The following is a 19,681-nucleotide window of genomic DNA, read 5'->3' as shown; positions in this document are numbered from 1 at the left end:
AGAGCTAATCTTCCTCACCAAAAAAAAAAAAGAAGAAAAAGAATTTGGGGGCTGCAGTCCCTCGGTGTGGTGTGTGATGATGTGATGTTGTTTGAGCAAAGGGTCCCTGGGATCAGTAGCTTCCAGATTCACTTGGATCCTCAAATATGGGTTCTTTTCAAATCTGCATACAAGTCAGCAGGCCCAGAAAGCGTTTCTTTCCTGAGACGAGCTCCTTGTCTCAGGATTGGGCCTGGCCCAGGTCCCCACCCTGCCCACCCACAGACGGGGCCCGTCTGGCTCTTCCACCGCAGTGTACACGTTTGCAGCGCCCTGCGTCTGCCCTGTCCTACTGTACGCAGTGAGTTACTCTAATTTAACTCCCCCGCTCCCTCAAATTGAACTGCCAAATTGAGGAAGTGAACAAAGAGAGACTCAGAGTTTGGGAGGAAAAGACTGTAACGTCACATGTGTCCTTGAAAAATACGATAAATAAATCATTTTAATTATATTCCCCTTTTACCAATAACCACCGTCTGTAGTCTTATCTTCAGTAATGCTCTCACATGACAGCAGATAAGATTCCCCAGCTTTGTTGTTTGGTGAAGATTACGTTGCGTTTCATGTTTAATTGACATGCTATGCTTACCGCGGCCATGGCTCGGGAGACGGGAGAGCCGCCCGATCTGGAAATGATGATAGAAGGTTTGGGAATAGAACAAAGGTGACCCGATGGCAGACATCCTTGTCCTCTGGGCTGAGGCTCTCCTGCTCTGTCTTCAGTTTCATCAGCAGATGCATGGCTGCCTGCAGGCTCCTGTGTAAAAGGCCACCAACCAGAAAACAAAGCAAACAGAGCTGGAGATGACCTTTTTTTTTCCTTTTCTCTCTGAAATATCAGTGTTCAGGAAATGTTGTCTCCCTTTTAAAGATGTCTGAAAACTGTGATAAAGAGCAATAAAAGAGGCAGAAAAATCCCAGCCTCTGTGTCAAAGTGGCTTCTTATAAGTTTTATGTGACTCGGAGAGGTTAAATGTAACTATGGAAACACAATTAATGCTATCAAGACCTTGACCGGAAATTATGTTTAGAGAAGAATGTAAATGTCACCGTCTCTTGTTTTGAGAAGAAAACATTTTATAAACAATGAATGAATCTCTCCAGTCTATATGAGGTATTTCTCAATACGTTGTTAACTGGCCGATGTACGAAGCCAGGTTACCTCCTTTTAATTCTCTCGGATTCCTGTTCCCCAGGAAGTGAATATAATCATTGTCTTCTTTAAAAAATCCATCCCCCACCTTTAAGAAAAAAATTAATTTTTACTTTTCTTGACTGATTCTTATGGCATTTAAATACAAGTTAGCATCAACCCTTCTTCCAATTTACCTTTTATACTAATGTCATGAAACAAATCTGCCGTTGGTAGCTGAAACATGGAGGAAACTGCCTTCTTAGTTTTCTGGAATTCCTAGAGGCGAAGACGCTTCCTTATCTCAGAAACACAGCACCCCAGTCCCAGACTACTGATGGGATAAGATGCAGTTTGTACATCAAATGGAAAAATCTCACACTTGTGGAGCAGGTTCTCCCACCTTGTGTAAAGCGTAAGTAGACACTTATGTATTTTTTTCCTTTCAAGGACTGTTTTATCTTTTGAATATTCTATTCCCCCAAATGGTAGCTATCTCCATTTAATACTTCCAGGACGACAACAGAAGCATTATCTCCCCGATTCTAATTTAGACTATGGTTAAGAGAGTTTTAGCATAAATATGGCTTTTGATCACAGGTTACTGGGAGCCAGAGGCTTTAGTGTTATAGTTCAAATATTAATAATTCAATTGTTTGATCGTATTGTATACTAGTGCCAGGAAAGTCACCTTAATATTTCGTACTGTGTTTGTTCAGTGATTAAATTAATATCTGAATTACAAAGTCCATTTCCTTCTAACTTTTTAGGTTACATGAGGTAAAAACATCTTTAATCTTATATTGTACAACAGATTTTAAAATACCTTTTTAAAACCTGAATTCAGTCATCTTTCCCTTATTTGAAAATGGTGAAGGAAAACAATTTCTCAGAAGCTAATAAAGTTGATAACTAATTTCCAAACTACTTTTCTTCAGGGACACTGACACTCTTGGTTGTCAGAATCGAGTGTTATTTCACAAGTAGGAACTCTAGATTCGAATATTACTTTTTTCTAAAATAATAACTGTATGGTGCTCTTAATGATGAAAAGTAGATCTTAAAAGTAGGAAGAGATTTTTATGAAAAAAGGAAGCACAAGAAAAGACCTTCAACAAGCTTTCAAGTTCTGGGTTTTCAAATGTTAAATGCTGGGACCCTGAGGGATATCACGTGTGTAGAATAAATGCACATTGTGCTGTTAATGTGATTATTTGGAGAAGCAACTAGAAGAAAACACATTGGCTTTGGGAAAAGTAATTACCTGAGGAGCTGTATTATTGGTTCCCAGCCTATAAATGAAAGAGAAAACATCAAGTAAATTAGTTACTCCATTCAACCTTCCCACCCTCAAACCTCCTCAAACCCAACCTTGCCAGGGAAGTCTCTCTCTGCAAATATTTATACCTGAACATTGTAAATGTAAATCTAGAAGGGAAATATCTCAAGTAGCGAGCGTAAACACTGATTACTTAAACACCTAAAATCCCCTAGTTCTAGAGAAATGAGAATACAAGAAAATCTTACCTGTGGAAACTAAAGATTTCCCTCCATTTGTCAAGAAATGAAATTTTCCTAGTTATCGCCTCTAAATCTAGCTCTTGGGAGCTTTGTTCCTGATCGGAGACCTCCATATCCCTTTGGATAATGTGAGGAACTGGGAGAAGATGGGACAGAGCGGTCTGGCAGCAGAGAAGCGAGGTGGCTGGCACAGACGCCAAATGACGAGTGCCACCCTGCCTTTGACCAGCAAGGAGATGACGTCGCACGACTGCTGCTCTGTGCTCACCGTACGCCCATGCTATCAGATTATGATTAAACTTTCATTAGAGGGAGAATACTTGGTGCATTTTTGCTCACTGTATAGATGCCATGAATGTTTAACCCGAGACACAGGTTGATGAACAAAAGGATTGCAATTACTTATCTGTATCAAAGCATCTGGGGTGATTTAATTGATGAGAGATGCCATGCTGGTGGAATGCGATAGTACTTTATGCTGTGGTGCTTCTGTGGAAGTGTTTGTGGAGCAGAAATACGCAGCCGAAGGGGGTAAACGCCATCCTATTGATATTGAAAAGCTCTATCAACTACTGTTGGGTAGTATATAGGCCAAGGAGGAAACTGACCAGCAGGTGTTTGATGTAGAGTGTAGGAGACAGAAATCTTGCACACAGTTTGAAGAAGGACTGGTTTGCTTTGTTTCAGGGAGAAGTCTAACAGTATGTCTCTTCCTATTGGCTGAATGAAATGGAGCTGTGATAACTGGCATAATAAAGGATATTCATCGTTGTGATGGTTAATTTTATGTGTTACCTTGCTAGGCTCTAGTACCCAGTTTTTGGTCAAACACCAGTCAAGGTGTTGCTGTGAAGGTATTTTTTTTAGTTGTGTTTAACATTTAAGTAGCAGATTTTGAGTAAAGTGGATCATCCTCCAAAATGCGGGTGGGCCTCATCCAAGCAGTTGAAGGCCTTAAGAAAAAAGACTGAGGTCCCCCGAGGAAGAAGGAATTCTGCCTCCGAATAGTCTTCAGACTCGAGACTGCAACATCAACTCTTCCCTGGGTCGCCAGCCTGCCAGCCTGCCCTGCACATTTCAGAATTTCAGCCCCTACAATCATGTGAGCCAATTCATTAAAAAAAAGTGTCTCTCTCTCTATATATATTCATGTATCCTATTAATTCTACTTCTCTGGAGAACCCTGAGTAATACAATGGTGTTTATCAAAAACAAATTACCAGTTAAAGTTATCAGTAAAAATTTTCTTGCCTCCTCTGACTTGGCTGAATGCCAAAATTGAACCTCTTTAGCAGAAGGTCGTTTTCTCTGTGGACATTTCTGCTCATGAGTTATGTAAAATCCTGTGGATGCTAAGAGGTCAAGGTAAAGAGGCTCTTTGGGTTTCTTATGACCAGAGTGGTCAGGGCTGAGGGACTGGTTGTATATCATATTGCAAAGACCTTGAAACACCACAGGGCACTAAATAAGCCAGAGGTGGCTTTAGGCGTCTATAGTTTTGCTGGGGAATGTCCCGCCTTCAGTCTCTAAACTAGATTTTGCTGGTTGTTTAACCATTTCATATTCACCAGCTTCCAGCAGATTTAGCATTTTTATTGTAAACATAAGAGGCATAAATAATTCCTTTCTTATTTCCCTCCTCTAACCATATATCCTCCTTAAAAAAAAAGCTTTACTGTTTTCCTCTTCATAATTTTATAGTTTTAATGGTGGCATCAGTATTTAATATTTATTGGGCACTCTAATGCAGAAAATAATAGGACATTACACGACCCTTGCTCTCAAATAATATAATGGTGAGAAATGTCATGGAATTTCCTATTTAGAAAGTCATATTAAAAAATAAACTCTGGATCTACCATTTAAATTATTTAAAGGAGAAAGGAGAGTAAGCTAAGAAAACTATTTTTCTTAAGAATCATTATTAAATCTGTGTATTTTTGTCCATGTCTGTGTCCTAATTTACCAAGAATTCTGTAAAGGTAGAATCATAAATCCCAATGATTAGACAACTTACCAATAAATCGTCCTTTGGGTTCAATAAATGTATTTTAAGTATTTCCTGTGTGCCAGGCCATGCCGAGGGGAATCAGATGTGGTTCCCGCTCTTTCTGGAGGAGGAGACAGACACTGGAGAGGGGAAAATGCTGTGAGAACAGTGGCTCTGGGGCTGTGGGGGTACAGGAGGGGGCAGGAAAGTAGTGGAGCTCAGAGCGTGGCCTGGCCTCACTCAGAGGCCATGCTCTGGGCCCACACTGCTTAGTTTTGAATCATGGCTTCACCTCTTAGCTGCATAGCCTTGGACAAGTTATTGAACGTCTCTGTGCCTCAGTTTATTCATCTGTGAAATGGGGATAATTTCATATCTTTACCATATCAAGACTTTTAGTCTATGAATACTCCACTTTTTAGACCTTATTTATTTTCCCATTGTTTAGTCCCCAGAAGTGGAATGCCTGGATCAAACGATAAGGTCATTTTAAAGTCTTGAGATACACGTTACCAAGGTTCGTCACTGTTCATGAGTGTGTCTTGCTCAGCTCCTCTTAGTCCTTTTATCCTCAAGTTGGAATTCATGATTCAGCTCTTTTCAATAAAGAAAGTGCTGTCTTCACTTCCCTACCTTTCCCTCCCTTTTCAGTTGGATGTTGACAAGGGCTCTACAGATGGAAAGGGCCGGTCTCTGTAACACCCCAAGAGTTAGGAATGTGACTCAGCCACATCCAGAGGAATCCAGCACTCTCTTGGGCATTTTGTCAAAGGACTTAGAGCAGGAGGCTGGGGTGTAAAAAGTGGGGTGGAAAGAAAAGGTGGGGCTGGGGGGATCCTGGGTCAGGTTGCAGGGACAGGCAGGGGAGGGTGCAGAAATATGCGGAATCTGGGATTATCCTCTGTGCTTTTAATGCCCTTGCCCCCACCCCACGGCATAAGAAGTCACCTAAAGCTCCTGTCCCAAGTCTGCCACTGATGCAGCAAAGGATTGGGGCTGAATATGGCGTCTCATGCAGCAATGGGTCTGCAGCAGCAAAAGAAATGAGCAAGCACAAAGCAGGAGCAGTGGGGAGGAGGAAGGTTTGCAGCCATGTAGTGGGCAGTGGGGAGGGTGGATGGCCCAGATGGTTCACCTGTAGAGGAATGCACTATGTAAGTGCAGAAACCTGAATCCATGTGCCTGAATCCATTTGCTTTCTTTGTTGATAATTTTGAAAAATAATACCAACGATTTTGTGAAAAAAGCTAAAGTATATTCCAAACTTGGGAATTAGTATGTAAAAATTTAATATTATTAACATTTGCTATAGGTTCCCATAAAGCTGTGACTGATCTTTACAATCATTTACTCAATTCAGCCTTACAGTCAAATTTGAAAGCCTTGGGCTTGCAAGCATCTTGACTAGCTTGCAAAATTATCCCAACCTTTCTTCTTGCTGTTTTCACGTGATGCTTCATAGACAGAAATCCGGAAGCAGAATTTTAGAACCTTGTGATTTTTTTTTTAACAAAATCTTGTTAGTGTTTAATTAACCTTACCCCTGGAAAGCTCTTCCTCAGGATTAAGTTAAATCCTTTATGCTTTAATTATCATTCATTTTCTTTAGTTCTACTTTCTGTGGGGATGGAAATTTCCCGATTATATTCCTTCCTAAAAGAATCCTGCCAATCCACCGGAAACTAGAAGATGGCTGATATAGTCTCCTTTTGTTCTTCGGTGGTGTCGTGAGGAGGAGAAAGAGGGCGTCGGGCCCAGAGTCAGATCCCAGGACCTCCCAACGAATGTGTAACCTTGGGGAAGTTCTTCAGCCTTTCTGAGCTTCACTTTCTGTGGCTCCTTCGACTTACTTCATAGAATCATAATGAATATGACTTATGTGAAAACTCCTAATCTTTAACCAATGTTTTCTTGCTTCTTTATGTTAAAAATTCTCCTTTAAACATTTTATGTTTTCATGCTTTTATGTATTTTTGGGATGGCACCATGGGCTGGGGACATGGCTAGAAGTCAGTCCCAAAGTAAGAAGATGTGGCATTGGTCCCAACTCAGCCCCCCAGGCGCTGGCTGTGTGGCCTTTGGTTGGTCATTTGGTCACTGCTGTGGGCCGCAGTCCTCGCCTGAAAGGCCTTAAAGGTGAGTGTGGTATAATGGGAAATACGTATTTGGTCTTTGTCCCTAGTTCCTGGCACAGAACTCCTAAACCCTTGGAATTTCCTGAGTGCCAAGGGTGATGAGACCGTCTTTTGTCCCAATGAGGCTTGGTGGGGTCCGAGACAGCTTCCAGATGGGGGCTGGTCACCAGAAAGACCAAGCCCTGGAAAAAAGCACCAGCCCCCAACCTCCAGGGAGGGAGACGGGCTAGAGATGGAGTTAATCCCCAATGGCCAATGATTTGATGAATCATGCCTGTGTAACGAAATGTCCATAGAAATCTCTAAACAATGGGATTTGGGGAGCTTCTAAGTTGAGAAATACAGCCATGTGCTGGGAGGGTGACACACCCCAACTCTGATGAGGACACAGACTCCTGCGCTTGGGACCTTTCTGGACCTCACTCTATGTACCTCTTCATTTAGATGCTAATTTGCATCCTTAGTGATAAACTGGTAAACATAAGTAAAGTGCTTCTTGAGTCCTGTGAGCCGTTCTAGCAAATTCCTGAACCTGAGGAGGGGTTGGGAAGCCCAGGTTGACAGCTGGTTGGTCAGAAATGCAGACGACCTGATCCCTGTGACTGGAGGTGAGAGCAGGATGAAGTGAGAGCAGTCTTGTGGGACTGAGCCCTGAACCCTGTGGAGTCTAATTGCAGTAGTTAATGTCAGAACTGAATTCAACTGTGGGACGACCAGCACGTAAAGCACACGTCCTGGAGTCAGACTCCTTAGGGAGGAATCTTTGCTCCTCTACTGTATTAGTTGTCTATTGCTGAGTAACAAATTACCACAGGTTTAGCAGCTCAAAACAACACCCATTTATTGTCTCATAGTTTCTATGGGTCGGGAGCCCAGCCATGGCTTACCTGGGTCCTCTGCTCAGGGCCTCCCAAGGCTGCAGTCAAGGTGTTGCCAGGTGTTCAGGCCTCAGCTAGGCTCAGGGTCCTCTTCTAAGCTCACATAGTTATTGGCAGAATTCATTTCCTTGTGACAATAGAACATGTTTTTTCAAGACCAGCAGGAAAAAGGGAGTCTCTGGTGCTTCAAGTCTCTGATCGGGGGGAAAACCTAAGCTATCTTATAAAGAACTCACTTGATTAGGTCAGGGCCACTCAGGAAAATTTCCCTTTTGATGAACTCAAAGTCAAACTGATAGGGACTTTAATCACACCTGCAACATCCCTTCACCTTTGCCCTATGAGGTAACATAGTCATGGCAGTGATATCCCATCACCTTGGCCATATTCTGTTGGCTGATTCAGATTGTCTCTTTCTTCTTGTGTGAGTTTTGGCAGATGGTGTCTTTCAAGGAATGGTCCATTTCATCTAGGCTATCAAGTTTGTGAGCATAGAGTTGTTCATACTATTTCTTTATTGTCCTTTTAACATCCATGGACTCTGTAATGATGTCCCCTCTTTCATTTCTGATATTAGTCATTTGTGTTCTCTCTCCCTTTTTCTTAGTTAGCCTGGCTACAGGTTTATTGATTTTATAGATCTTTTAAAAGAACAAGCTTTTGGTTTCATGGGTTTTTTTCTATTGATTTCCTGTTTTCACTTGTTCCAATTCTTATTATTTATTTTCTTCTCCTTACTTTGGATTTAATTTGCTCTTCTTTTTCTGGTTTCCTAAGGTGGAAACTTAGATTATTGATTTTAGATCTTTCTTCTTTTCTAACATATGCATTCAATGCTATAAATTTCCCTCTAAGCACTGGTTTTGCTGCATCCCACAAATTTTGGTAAGTTGTGTTTCACTTTCATTTATTTCAAAATATTTAAAAATTTCTCTTGATATTTCTTCTTTAATCCACGTGTTATTTAGAAGTGTGTTGTTTAATCCATACATATTTTGGGATTTTCCAGGTATCTTTCTGTTACTGATTTCTAGTTTAATTCCATTGTCATCTGAGAGTAGACATTGCATGATTTCTATTCTTTTAAATTCGTTGTTTTATATCAACTCTAGGAGGTCAATCAGTTAACTGGGCAGGTGTGTTTTAAGGCCCAGAATGTGGTCTATCTTGGCGAATGTTCCATGTCAGCTTGAGAAGAATGTGTATTCTGCTGTTGTTTGATGAAGCAGTCTATACATTTTAATTATATCCAGTTGATGGATGGTGTTGTTGAGTTCTTATGTCCTTATTGATTTTAAGCCTGCTGGATCTATCTATTTCTGACAAAGGGGTGTTGAAGTCTCCAACTATGGTAGTGGATTCATTTGTTTCTCCTTGCAGTTATATCAGTTTTTACATCACATAGTTTGACGCTTTGTTGTTAGGTGCACACACAGTAAGTATTGTTATGTCTTCTTGGAGAATTGACTCCTTTATGACTATGTAATTCTTTTCTTTATCTCATTTTTTGTTGATAAGAAGCAAGTCCCAGGTCCCACCAACAATCAAGGGGGGAGCATTACACTTGTTGGGGGGCCACCCTAGGGTGTGTCCACAACATCTATATACTGTGATCTCAGGTGAATCATTTCACCTCTCTGTGCCTCAGTTTCTACTCTTGTAAAGTGGGGATAATAATGAACTCACCCAAAGTCACACAGCATGCCAAATTAGGACCCAAGTCTTTGTCCCTTAAAATGCATAAAAGAGTTGAATTCTTTAATATGCAAGAAGCATTTAAGGGCCTCATTGGTTCACTACAAGGATTCATTAATTAATAACAAGCATTTAGAACAGTGGTACATAGGGAATCTTCAATGACTTTTAGCTATTTCTTTTCAAAATAGGGACAATTCCTGCCAACTTATGGTACTTCTGACCAGCTGGCTAGTGTTGTTACAGAACTCAGGGGGATGGAAGACCTCTGTTAACTGAGAGGCTCCACGCAAATGGGTGGGTTATAGTTTTAGGGCTTGTCTTCCTCATTCTTTTGACAAATGTAGATTTTGCATACTTTCCCATGACTGTGCAATGACACATAATTGTCTTTGTATTTGTGGGCAGAAGGAAGTAAAGGCTCTACGTTGATTCATTATGTTGGTGCTTCACATTTGCCTGCTTTGAGATATCTTCTGCCTTGCTTTAGATGCTGTTCAGGCATCAGGAAGGTCAGGGGCAGCGAGTAATGAGATTTGGGTTCACTGAATCTGCTGTATGATCTTATGGATGTCACTTGCCCTCTCCGGGCCTGAGGAGGTAAAATAAGAGGTTGGACAATACTAGATAATAGCAGGATAGCCCCTCCTATGCTTACCTTCTCTGATTTTGGCCCAACTTTTCAATTTTCCCTGACTCCAGCTAGAATCTCTTGACTCAGGCCCATGAACCCCCTTCTGTTTATAGGCTGTTTGTGGTTTTGGAATACTTTGTGCTCTCTCTCCCTGGACTTCAGATCATCCAGTTTTCCATGGAACCAAGAAAGCCCCTTCAGAGACAGCAGAATTCATTCGCAGGCACATAATTCTAGGAACCAGAAGCAAAGTAATGGTAACAAAGTCAAAAGGCAGGCAAAATTAACAGACGCTCCGAGTAACAAACGAGGTGCAGAAAGGTTTTCATGACGGCTTCCTCCGTAGAGTGTAAATAGGGATGTCCTCTTCCCTCCCGTCTCCGTCACACCATCTGTTATTGTGCCTGGCGGTCAGTAACTGTTGTGTACGACCCTTGTTGTTGGTAACAGGGACAACACTGTCCACTGCAGCTTTCTCTGCTTTCTCCATCTCCTGGCAGCTGTGGCTGTAAGGTTTGTGCCTATCCTAAGACGGTAGATTAGGATTTCCCTGGCTGTTGTAACTAAACATAAACAAATTGCTCGCCCTCCCTATTGGGAAATAAGTTATAAATAACAAGTCGGAGCAGTCTTCCATCGGAGAGGCTGTGGTTACTAGGAGACGGGCCCTGCAGTCAGGCTCTCTGCTGTCATTATGGATCTAGATGGCACTGAGGATGAGCTCTGGTTCTCTATCGTTGGCCTTTCAAATGGTTCTTGCACATCAAAGTATTCAACTCTTTTGTGCATTTTAAGGGACAAGGACTTGGGTTCTAATTTGGCTTCTGCTATCAGCATGCTGTGTGACTTTGGGTGAATCCATTTGCTCCTCTGGTCCTCAGTTTCACTCTCAGTAAAAGAGATGAGAAGGTTGGGCTAGATTGGGGTGGCAAACTACGACCCACAGGCCAACGAATCCGGCCTGCCATCTGTGTGCATGGCCTATAAGCTGAGGATGGTTTTTACATTTTTAAAGGGTTGAAAACAAATTAAAAGAGTATAATATTTCATGACACAAGTATTATACTGTTTTGTATTTTAACATAATGTCGAGTTATAAGATATAATATGTAATAATATATATTATATCGTTTCATGAAAATTATGTGAAGTTCAAATTTGTGTCCATAAATAAAGTTTTATTGGAACACAACCACGCGCACTGGTTTGCACGCTGTCTTTGATTGCTTTCGCACTCAACAGCAGAAGTGAATAGTTGCGAAAGAGACCGTAAGGCCTGTGAGCCTCAAATAATTGGTATCTGGCCCTTTACAGAAAAAGTCTGCTGACCCCTGAGCCAGATTGTCTCGTAGGCCCCTGTAACTCCATTTTTTTTTCACCAGCTGACTAATTCTCAGCACAGCTCCTTCTCACCCTAGGAAAGAAATTCCAGGCTTTAGGTGAGCCAGGCCTGGTTAGAGGAACTCTGGAACTTCCAGTGAGTCCTGATTGCTGCCCTGGCTGCTTGGGTGGCCTGAAAAGACTAGAAGTATCTTGGCCTGATACAGGACTGGGTGCTGGATTCTGCCCTTGCTCTGGGTTGGCCCAGGCCTGGGGAGCAGGGGAATAACCTATGGGCTTGTCCTGAGAGCCAGGGCCTGCAGAGGTTCTGGGCTGAGGTCCCTGCAGGTCTGGTGGAGAGAAGAGGCATTAGCATTCCCTACTGTGACAAAGACCCCAAAGAACAGAGGCTTAAACAGACCAGAAGCTCATTGGTCTGTCCCATAAAAGTCCAGGTAACTTATACATTAAAAGAAACATATCAACTGATTGCAATGTATGGAATTTATTTGGATCTTGCAAAAAAAATTATGAGATAGTTGGGGAAACTTAAAGACTGTGTGTTTGATAATAATAAAGAATTATTGATTATTTTTAGGTATGATAATGGTTTTGTGATCATGTTTTTTAAAAAGAGTCCTTATCCTGAGATACATACTAAAATATTTATGCATAAAATTCTGTAATGTCTGGGATTTTCCTCAAAATAATCCAGTTGGGGAGGGTTGGAAGTGGATGAGGCCGTATAGATGAAACAAGATTGTTCAGGAGTTGGTAGCTACCTGTAATACGTGCATAGGGCTTCATTGTGTTTCCTTCTCTAACTATCTACTATATATTTGAAATTTTCCATGATAAAAAATTTCAAATATTGAATGTTCATAACCGATCATTAAAAATTTGTACTTTAAAGGAATTTGGTCTACAAAAAAATCTCACACAAGTGCCAAAAGTGTATAATTACAGTTATTATAGCTGTGTTTATAGTAGAAATACCTGGAAACAAGTTTCCTGGAGAAAAAAATTCCTTGGCGAAAAATGGTTGTGTTAAAAGTTCCAAGCATTTAAAAATTTCAATTGATTGAATACATTTTATTAGTAATTTTTAATTGATATATAACCATTTAAAAATTTTAAGTAGATAAATTAAGAAGGCATAGAAATTATACTAATTCTGTAGTCCAATGCATCAACTTTTTTGTTGTTGTTGTGTTTTTAGACTATATGTCAATCATGGAAACATTTAGCATTTACCAGTTCCCTACTATGATATTGTACAGGATGGCACTTTATTATTTGTTCAATATGACTGTTACAAATTATTTCTTGGACCTGAAAATAAGTCTGGGTTGGCAGTGATTAGTACAGTGGCTTCTCAACCACCAGGCACCCAGGCTTCTTCCATTCTGTGGCTCTGCTGTCCTCATACTTGGCTTGTATCTCATAGTCCAATATGGCTGCTTCCCACCTCCCATCAGCTCTGCATTCCAGAGTGTAGAAAGGGGAAAAAGGTAAAGGACATGCCCTTGAAGGACACGACACAGAATTTGCACATATCACTTCTGCTCACATCCCACAGGCCAGAATCATGTGGCCACTAGTTGGAAGGGAGGTTTCAAATTAGCCCTTAGGTGGGCAGCCACTCACTCTACTGAGAATGTCTTTACTACATATCAAGGGGAGAATAGCTCTTGGGGTGCAATGACTAGCTTCTGCCGTGGACGCCTTATGTGCGTGTTTTTGTGCTCACTCTTGATCTGAGTCTGTTTCTTGCCTTTCCCTCTCCTCCATCTGTATTCTGGTCCCTCCTGCCCTTTTCCCTACCTTCTTGTAAACAGCTTGGTTTGGGAGCCCAAGTGACCACATTCCCTCAGTTCTGGTGGTTCTGATCCAGACACTCACTCACCTAGCCTTCGTGCATTTCTACCCTTGCCCCCACACTCACGTTCACACTCACGTATTTGGTTTTGTAGCTCAGGAGGCATGAGTTTTTAGTCCTGCCTCCTTTATCTAGTCTCTCTGTGACCTTGGGTAGGTCAACTACGCTTTGTAAGCCCCATCTTCCTCACCTGGAAGAAAGCATCACCGCATCCCAGGAAGAGATGCCTCCGCAGGAAGGGCAAAGCCCCCGCTTTGCCTGCCTTATGTGATAACGGTGAGGACGAGTTGTGGGGAAGTGCCTGGGCTCTCTAATGGGTAAAGCTGCACACTGGAAAGTCATGTATGGAGGGAGCCCTGGCACCTGCCCTTCCCCCAAATGTGGTCACACCGCTCTTCTCACAGAGCGAGCCCCTAGGAGCTGTGTGTCTGCCCATGAGCCCATCCCAGTCACAGCCAGTCGATTCAGGCGTAGAATCTTGTCCCAAACAGGCTTGATTGATTTTGGGGGGAATATGCATTTGGACTCGAGGATCACATGGTGATGAGACAGTCCTCTTAGTGGCTAAGGTCTGTAGGGACCCTGGGGTCCTGGAACCTTTCCTGAGCCCTGGAAGTCAACAAGTCCTTGTATTCTCTGAGATAACTTTGTCCTTCAATGAATCCCATTTCTTTGCTTAAATTTGTTAGAGTAGTTTCTCTTCCTTACAGGAACCTTAACTAAGTAATTCTATTATTGGCAAAAATTAGCATTTGGTGCCCTTGTCTTAAAAATCTGTGCCCTGTCACCCTCTCAAAGTGAAAGGTGAATTGTAGTTTCTCCCTGTTTTCACAATCAAAATTAGCCATTAGAAAAGGCTCCAACAGCATTCACTGACACTGTAAAAAATGAGATTTGAAGATCTATACCTCTCCCAGAGTGACCATGGAAGCCTTAATTCTAATTACAGAATAAAACGAATTTTTCCCTAATAAAGGAGTTTTATGTACCAGGGAAGAAATGAGGAGGTGGACTTTCTGGAGAAAGAGAAGAGCCTTCAGCCCTCTCCCCCTCCTCTGGCCCTCGGAGCGCGCGGGGGCTGCCTTGCTTGCTCGTGCGTGTGCACGGCTGTGCACTCATGCATCTGCACACACCCACACACCCTGTGATCACCGGCAAGCCTGGCTGTGCTGGAGACAGAAGCCCTGGCTCCTCATGTGTCCATCTGGTCGTTTCTCCTCGCCCTGTGAGCATCTCCCAAGCACTTAGAGCCCTGCGTGTCTTCTCCGACTGCCCTCACAGAACTGTGGGGCCCCCACTGAGGCCCCAGTCCCACGTTCTGTCCTCTCACTCCTCACCCACCTCGTAACATTTGGGTGGCTTGTCTGTGGTGTAATTAAAAAAAATCTTCACCAGACCCTGGTTAAAAATGGCCAGACAGATTTTATTCAAGCTCCTGCCGTAGGGGAGAGAGACTTCAGCACAGAACTGAACTCAGCTCCAAACTCTGCAGCAAAGACACCTATTCCTCACTCCTCACACTTGACCAATCACCAAATCCCGACCATTTTGCCTCATCAGCATTTCTGCGTCCCTCTGCTGCCTGAGCCAGACTCATCATCTCCTGGGTGAGTTTCTGTAAACATTCTTGTTGGTTGACCAGCTCGGGTCCTGTCCCTCCTCAACAGGCCCCAGCAGGTTGTTCTTCTGTGATGTAAAGACAACTATGCCATTTCCGTTCAGTGATCTGCTGGTGGAACTCCGGCACACAGGCCGTCTCCCAGGACCTGCGTTCGCCTCCTCCATGCCGCCTGCACGGTTGTCCTCCCCGGGACACTGAGCGCTCTCCAGCGGGTAGATCTAGATCAGCATTGTGTATGCCTTCCTCGGCTCTGTCAGCTTGCTAAACCGACACAGCCCTCCCTGCCTTTAACCAACGCCACGATGAAACCTCAGCTAAAGGCAGTGATTAATTTGACTTGGAATCCGGAATATTTGCAACTCACAAGGTGCTGAAGATATAGCTTTGAACTTTCTGAGCAGGGAGCAGATTTGTAAAGCCCCCAAGGTGCTCTACACAGAAACTTCCAATTTCCAAAGTGAGCCATTTAAAAAATATGACATAAACCTTTCACTGCTTTAAAAAAAATGAGAAGTAGTACTAATACTAAGGAAGAAGAAACCTCCAAGATGAGATGAGTAAGGAATACCGAGGGCTGAGAATACTGACTGTTCACCCTCTTGTCTCTTTGGTCTGCACAGACGAGACTCCCAAATTCCGGCGACGTGGGGCCATCAGGTGATGGCAGGCCCTGGTGCCCTCCGCTCACCCTCGCGCGGCCGAAGGCCCTGCTCCCAATGATGTGCTGCGCTCTCCGGGAAGCGCTGGATCCCTCCGAATCCCTGGCTGTCTCAGCTGTGAGGGATCGCAGAGATCTTTTGGGTGGATCATCTTTCACGTGGTAGATAGTCCAGCCGTGGGTTGAATCCAGACTCTACAGAACGTGGGTTGGGGCCCTTCCGGAAGCATTGGTAAGACATTGACAAGAGCTGATAAGCACGAGGCTTCTCCCTTTGGGTCAGAGGAGGAAATGCTGTAGCTGGGTACCTGGAGAGGAGAGGAACGGGACTGGTGACTGGAGAGGGTGCAAGCGAGGGTGCCATTGGTGTCACACTCAGCCCGCAGGTCTGGTTGTGAGCTTTCTTGGAAGATATGTGACATCCCAGACCAGACAAGGCTAGTTGGGGACACGGATGACAGAGTGTGTAACAGAGCTGGGGGGGCTCTTCTGCACCCCGGCCCCACTCTCTCGTAGACCTCGTGCATTCTGGAAAATTAGGGTTGCAGGGCATCCCTCAGAGAACTGTTCCTTTGCCTGGGACAGCAGTCTCCTCACAGGGCAGAGAGCTGTGAGCTGCCTTGGTGGGGACAGGCTTGTTCCTGAGGACACAGGAGGACTTAGACACTCCTGGAATGAAGCGGGAGGGAGCTGGGGGAGAGGGCAGGGGTGGCGAGCCGTGCCTTGGTTCTTTATTTGGCAGAGGGCTGCCTATGAAGAAAATTTGGAAATTAAATCTAGTATGATCATATTCACCTACTGGGGAAGTCTGCGGACAGTTAGATTGGTTTCAGATAAGCAAGTGAAGGTCAGGAAAAGCTAAATGTTGTCCCAACATCACAGAAATGGGGAGAGCAAGAGTTTGGGCTTCAACCAAGTCTCTTCCAGACGTCACCAAGCTGGTTCAACTGAATTCACTTACTGTATTTCAGCGGCAGCATAGTTTCTGTGAGTTTTGGAAACTAATTTAAGTTCTAAGAGCAGAAGCCATGCCTGTGCTTCTCTTTCCCGTAGGGCACAGGTTGAAGCTTAGTCAATATCTTATGAGTCATTGGATTCATTCATCAGAACCAGCGTCAGCACCTTCTCTTGAGTGTTGTGGGCAGTTACTGGCAAAGGGCTGGGGAGACGTGGTGGTGCAATAGACTGTATGTCTCAGAATCATCACCCCTTTCAAAACAAAGGGGTGAAATCCGCGATGGATTTATGGTGAGACGGAAACCGAGGAGAAGGGTTCATGCAAGATGGTAGGAAGGGGGCTGAGTTCAGGGACGTCAGCAAAGGTTAGGACCAGTCAGGTCTCTGGGACAGAAAGAAAGGTTGAAACTTGGCCATAGTCACACAACAAATATTTATTGAATGCTTAGCACAAGTCAGGCATTGTTCTGGGGACCGGAGATGCAGCAGTGGACCAACAGAACTGATTTAAAGCAAAAGCGTTTTGAGGGTCGAGTTACATTCTACTGACCTCTCTCCTTGTGCCCTTGTAGTCTCAGGATGATGAAGAGACTTGGATTTGTAAAATTTATATCCCACCTTGTTCTAAAAAACTTAAAGCAACTTATAAAGTTATATACAGTTCAGAAAAGATGATAAAATCAAAGTAGAAGAGATGGGTAAATAAGTTTTAAAAAATTTAAAAAGCATCGGAACCCACAACCCAGCCAGGAATAAGGCTAGTTCCTAGGACACAAGACGCACCTTGAAATCCCAGACCCCACAGCGAGGGAGCCACAGATGTGGCTTTAGGCTTTTCAGTGACCGAACTGCAGTGGCTGATGACACCGCCCACTGAAACAAACAACCACAGTTGTTGGGAAGAAGAACAACGAATCCTAATACTAAGACCAGAAGGAGATTCTCTAAGAATCCTCCAAAAAACAGGACGCTCTGGGGATGTGCTATAGGACTCCATCACAAGCAAAACGCCACCCAGATGAGGCTGGGAGAACTGTCACCTTGAATCCAACAGCGAGCCTTGGTGAGTACACGTTGCATCTGCAGGCATCACTCGGGCACGGAGGAAGGAGTAGGTCAGTCCCTGCAGCTTTATCCAGCAGACATGAGACACGGGGGAGGCATGGCTACTGATCCTGCATGTGTTTCGTGAGATAAAGGAGCTTAACGTGATTCACAGAATAGCTGGAAGCAAGGCAAGAGGAGATAAGAAGGCTTGATGTTAGCTTCTTGCAGAGAAATGTGTGTTTGTAAACATGATCAGAACAACCTTGACTCAGGCCATTTTGCTCACCTAGCTCCTTACACACCTGTGGGCTTAGCCATAGTGTGCTCTGATGTTGGTGAGGGGAGACCAGAGAAAGGATGGGAACATTCTGTCACCTTAGAATAGAATGAATAAATCTGGAAATGAAACTGCCTTGCCTATTCAGTAGAAATCATCTAGAGTGACTTTTTTGTTTTTAAGGAACTACCGTGCCTTTTTACATTTGCTCCCCCCAATCTTCAGTGCCTTAAGCACAGCTAGATCCATCATAGATGCAAGACGAAACCTTTCTGAATGAATGAAAAAGTGTTTATTAATCATCTTTTGGAAAGAATTCTGAAGGATCCCAGCATAGGCACAAGTGTTTATTTACTCTCTGGGTATTTATGCAGAAAATTCACTCTCTGGTCTTCATTTCAATGGGTGGTGGGTCGTGTGGCCAGAGGACAGTGGCGCAGACAGCTCAGTGGTGGTGGTGGAGGGTGCACCTGGCTACACCTCGAGAGACCTGGAGAAGTGTCACGCTGGCATGAAGCAGAACTTCCCTGGAGAAGAGGGCCTGGGGGGCGAGGCTAAGACATGCTGAGCTGCAGGAACAAATAAGCACCCAAAGGCAGTGGCTTTACAGAAAATTTCTTTACCGCTCTCCTCACACTCCAGTGCAGGTCACGAAGCCTGCCTGTCATCTGGACCCCACGACCTCCAAGGCTGCCGTGTGAGGGGAAGACAGAGCTGGAGGATTGCATGGGATGTTCTTCAGGGCCAGCCTGAGAGTGGCATGGGTCACTTCAGACTCCAGCCCGTCGGTCAGACTCACTCACACGGCCCCAACTGCAAAGGAGGCTGGGAAGTGTGGTTTAGCTGTGTGCCTAAGAAGAACGTGGTGGAGAGCGCAGAGCACGGGCTGCCACAGAGTCAGTGGGGAAAGGCGACAGCAAAGGAGCAGGGCCCAGGGAGCATCTATGTGGCAGCAAGTAAGTGTACACAGCGGCTTCTCTTGGGGTCTCTGTCCTGGGGTGTGCAATAGACACCGTCCTTCCCTGTGTTAAGACACACTCTGTATTATACTTGGCCGAATGGAAGGATAGCAATTTAAGTGAAATAAATCAGTGAGCTGTGGCATGCTGCAATCCATTCTCTGAATCGGATAAGATACACTCTTTTGCGTAGGTCAAGTCCATGACAAACTGGAACCTGAGGAGACTGCGACGACAGGGCAAGCAGCTGGTATGCACTGCGGGTGCGCATTTCTGCTAAGGCATGGACTTGAAGTACACGAGGGGCCCCAGGCCGCGTCCTCCGTGCGCCCCCTTCCAAACCAGACGGGAAAGAGGGAACACAGGCTGTTAGGAGTCCCAGTCTCTCCCTCTCCTCCAGAATTAGATCCAGGCCCTCGGGGGAGGAGTGATGGACACGGCGACCTTGTAACTCATTCTGTTCACGTTCAAAGCAGGTGGAAATCCCTCAGACCAAGATTCTGGCAAAGAAACACAGTCCTTGAAGACACTGCCTTTCATTGTTGGGTGGCCGTCACAGGACCGTAGCTATCCCCCCGGGGTCTCCATGGCCATGGTCTGATGCTGTCCCTTAGGCCCTGCTGGGGACACTCTCTGGAGATTTCTGACTAGGGCTCCTTCAGATTTTCCAAATAGACCAGTGAGTACCAGCTCAAGTGTGACACCACAGGTGTGTCTGGTTATCTAAGGGGGGGGCGGTCACAAAGGCTGTGAATCGAAATGTACGTTTACTGAGTTTCCATGAGCATTTTTATGAGTAAGAAGATGTTTCTCGAGGGGGCATTTCATCTCAGAAGCCAGAGCCACAGGCTTGCCCAGTCTTTCTCTCCGCCCTTCAGTTTCAAGGAGCGGGTCCCTTTTCTCTAAACTGACCAGCATTGCTCTGTCCCTCGTCACTTG

The 19,681-nt window shown here is 44.2% G+C and overlaps 1 protein-coding gene across 1 annotated transcript in view; it reads right to left on the bottom strand.

Annotated features, from left to right (window-relative positions):
* The window catches only part of MINDY4B (MINDY family member 4B), a 33,771-nt gene extending 30,966 nt beyond the window's left edge, over positions 1-2,805 (bottom strand). The window contains exons 1-3 of the mRNA XM_058548880.1: positions 2,699-2,805; positions 2,436-2,463; positions 629-796 (exon numbers count right to left, since the gene is read on the bottom strand). Coding sequence (XP_058404863.1) covers positions 629-796; positions 2,436-2,463; positions 2,699-2,805 — 303 coding nt within the window. The remainder of the gene's footprint in view (positions 1-628; positions 797-2,435; positions 2,464-2,698) is intronic.
* Between the last annotated feature and the right edge of the window lie 16,876 nt (positions 2,806-19,681).

This window comes from Diceros bicornis, chromosome 2, assembly GCF_020826845.1.
Source record: "Diceros bicornis minor isolate mBicDic1 chromosome 2, mDicBic1.mat.cur, whole genome shotgun sequence".
In the NCBI taxonomy this organism is placed as follows: Eukaryota; Metazoa; Chordata; class Mammalia; order Perissodactyla; family Rhinocerotidae; genus Diceros; species Diceros bicornis.
This window is presented reverse-complemented; position numbering and strand designations above follow the sequence as displayed.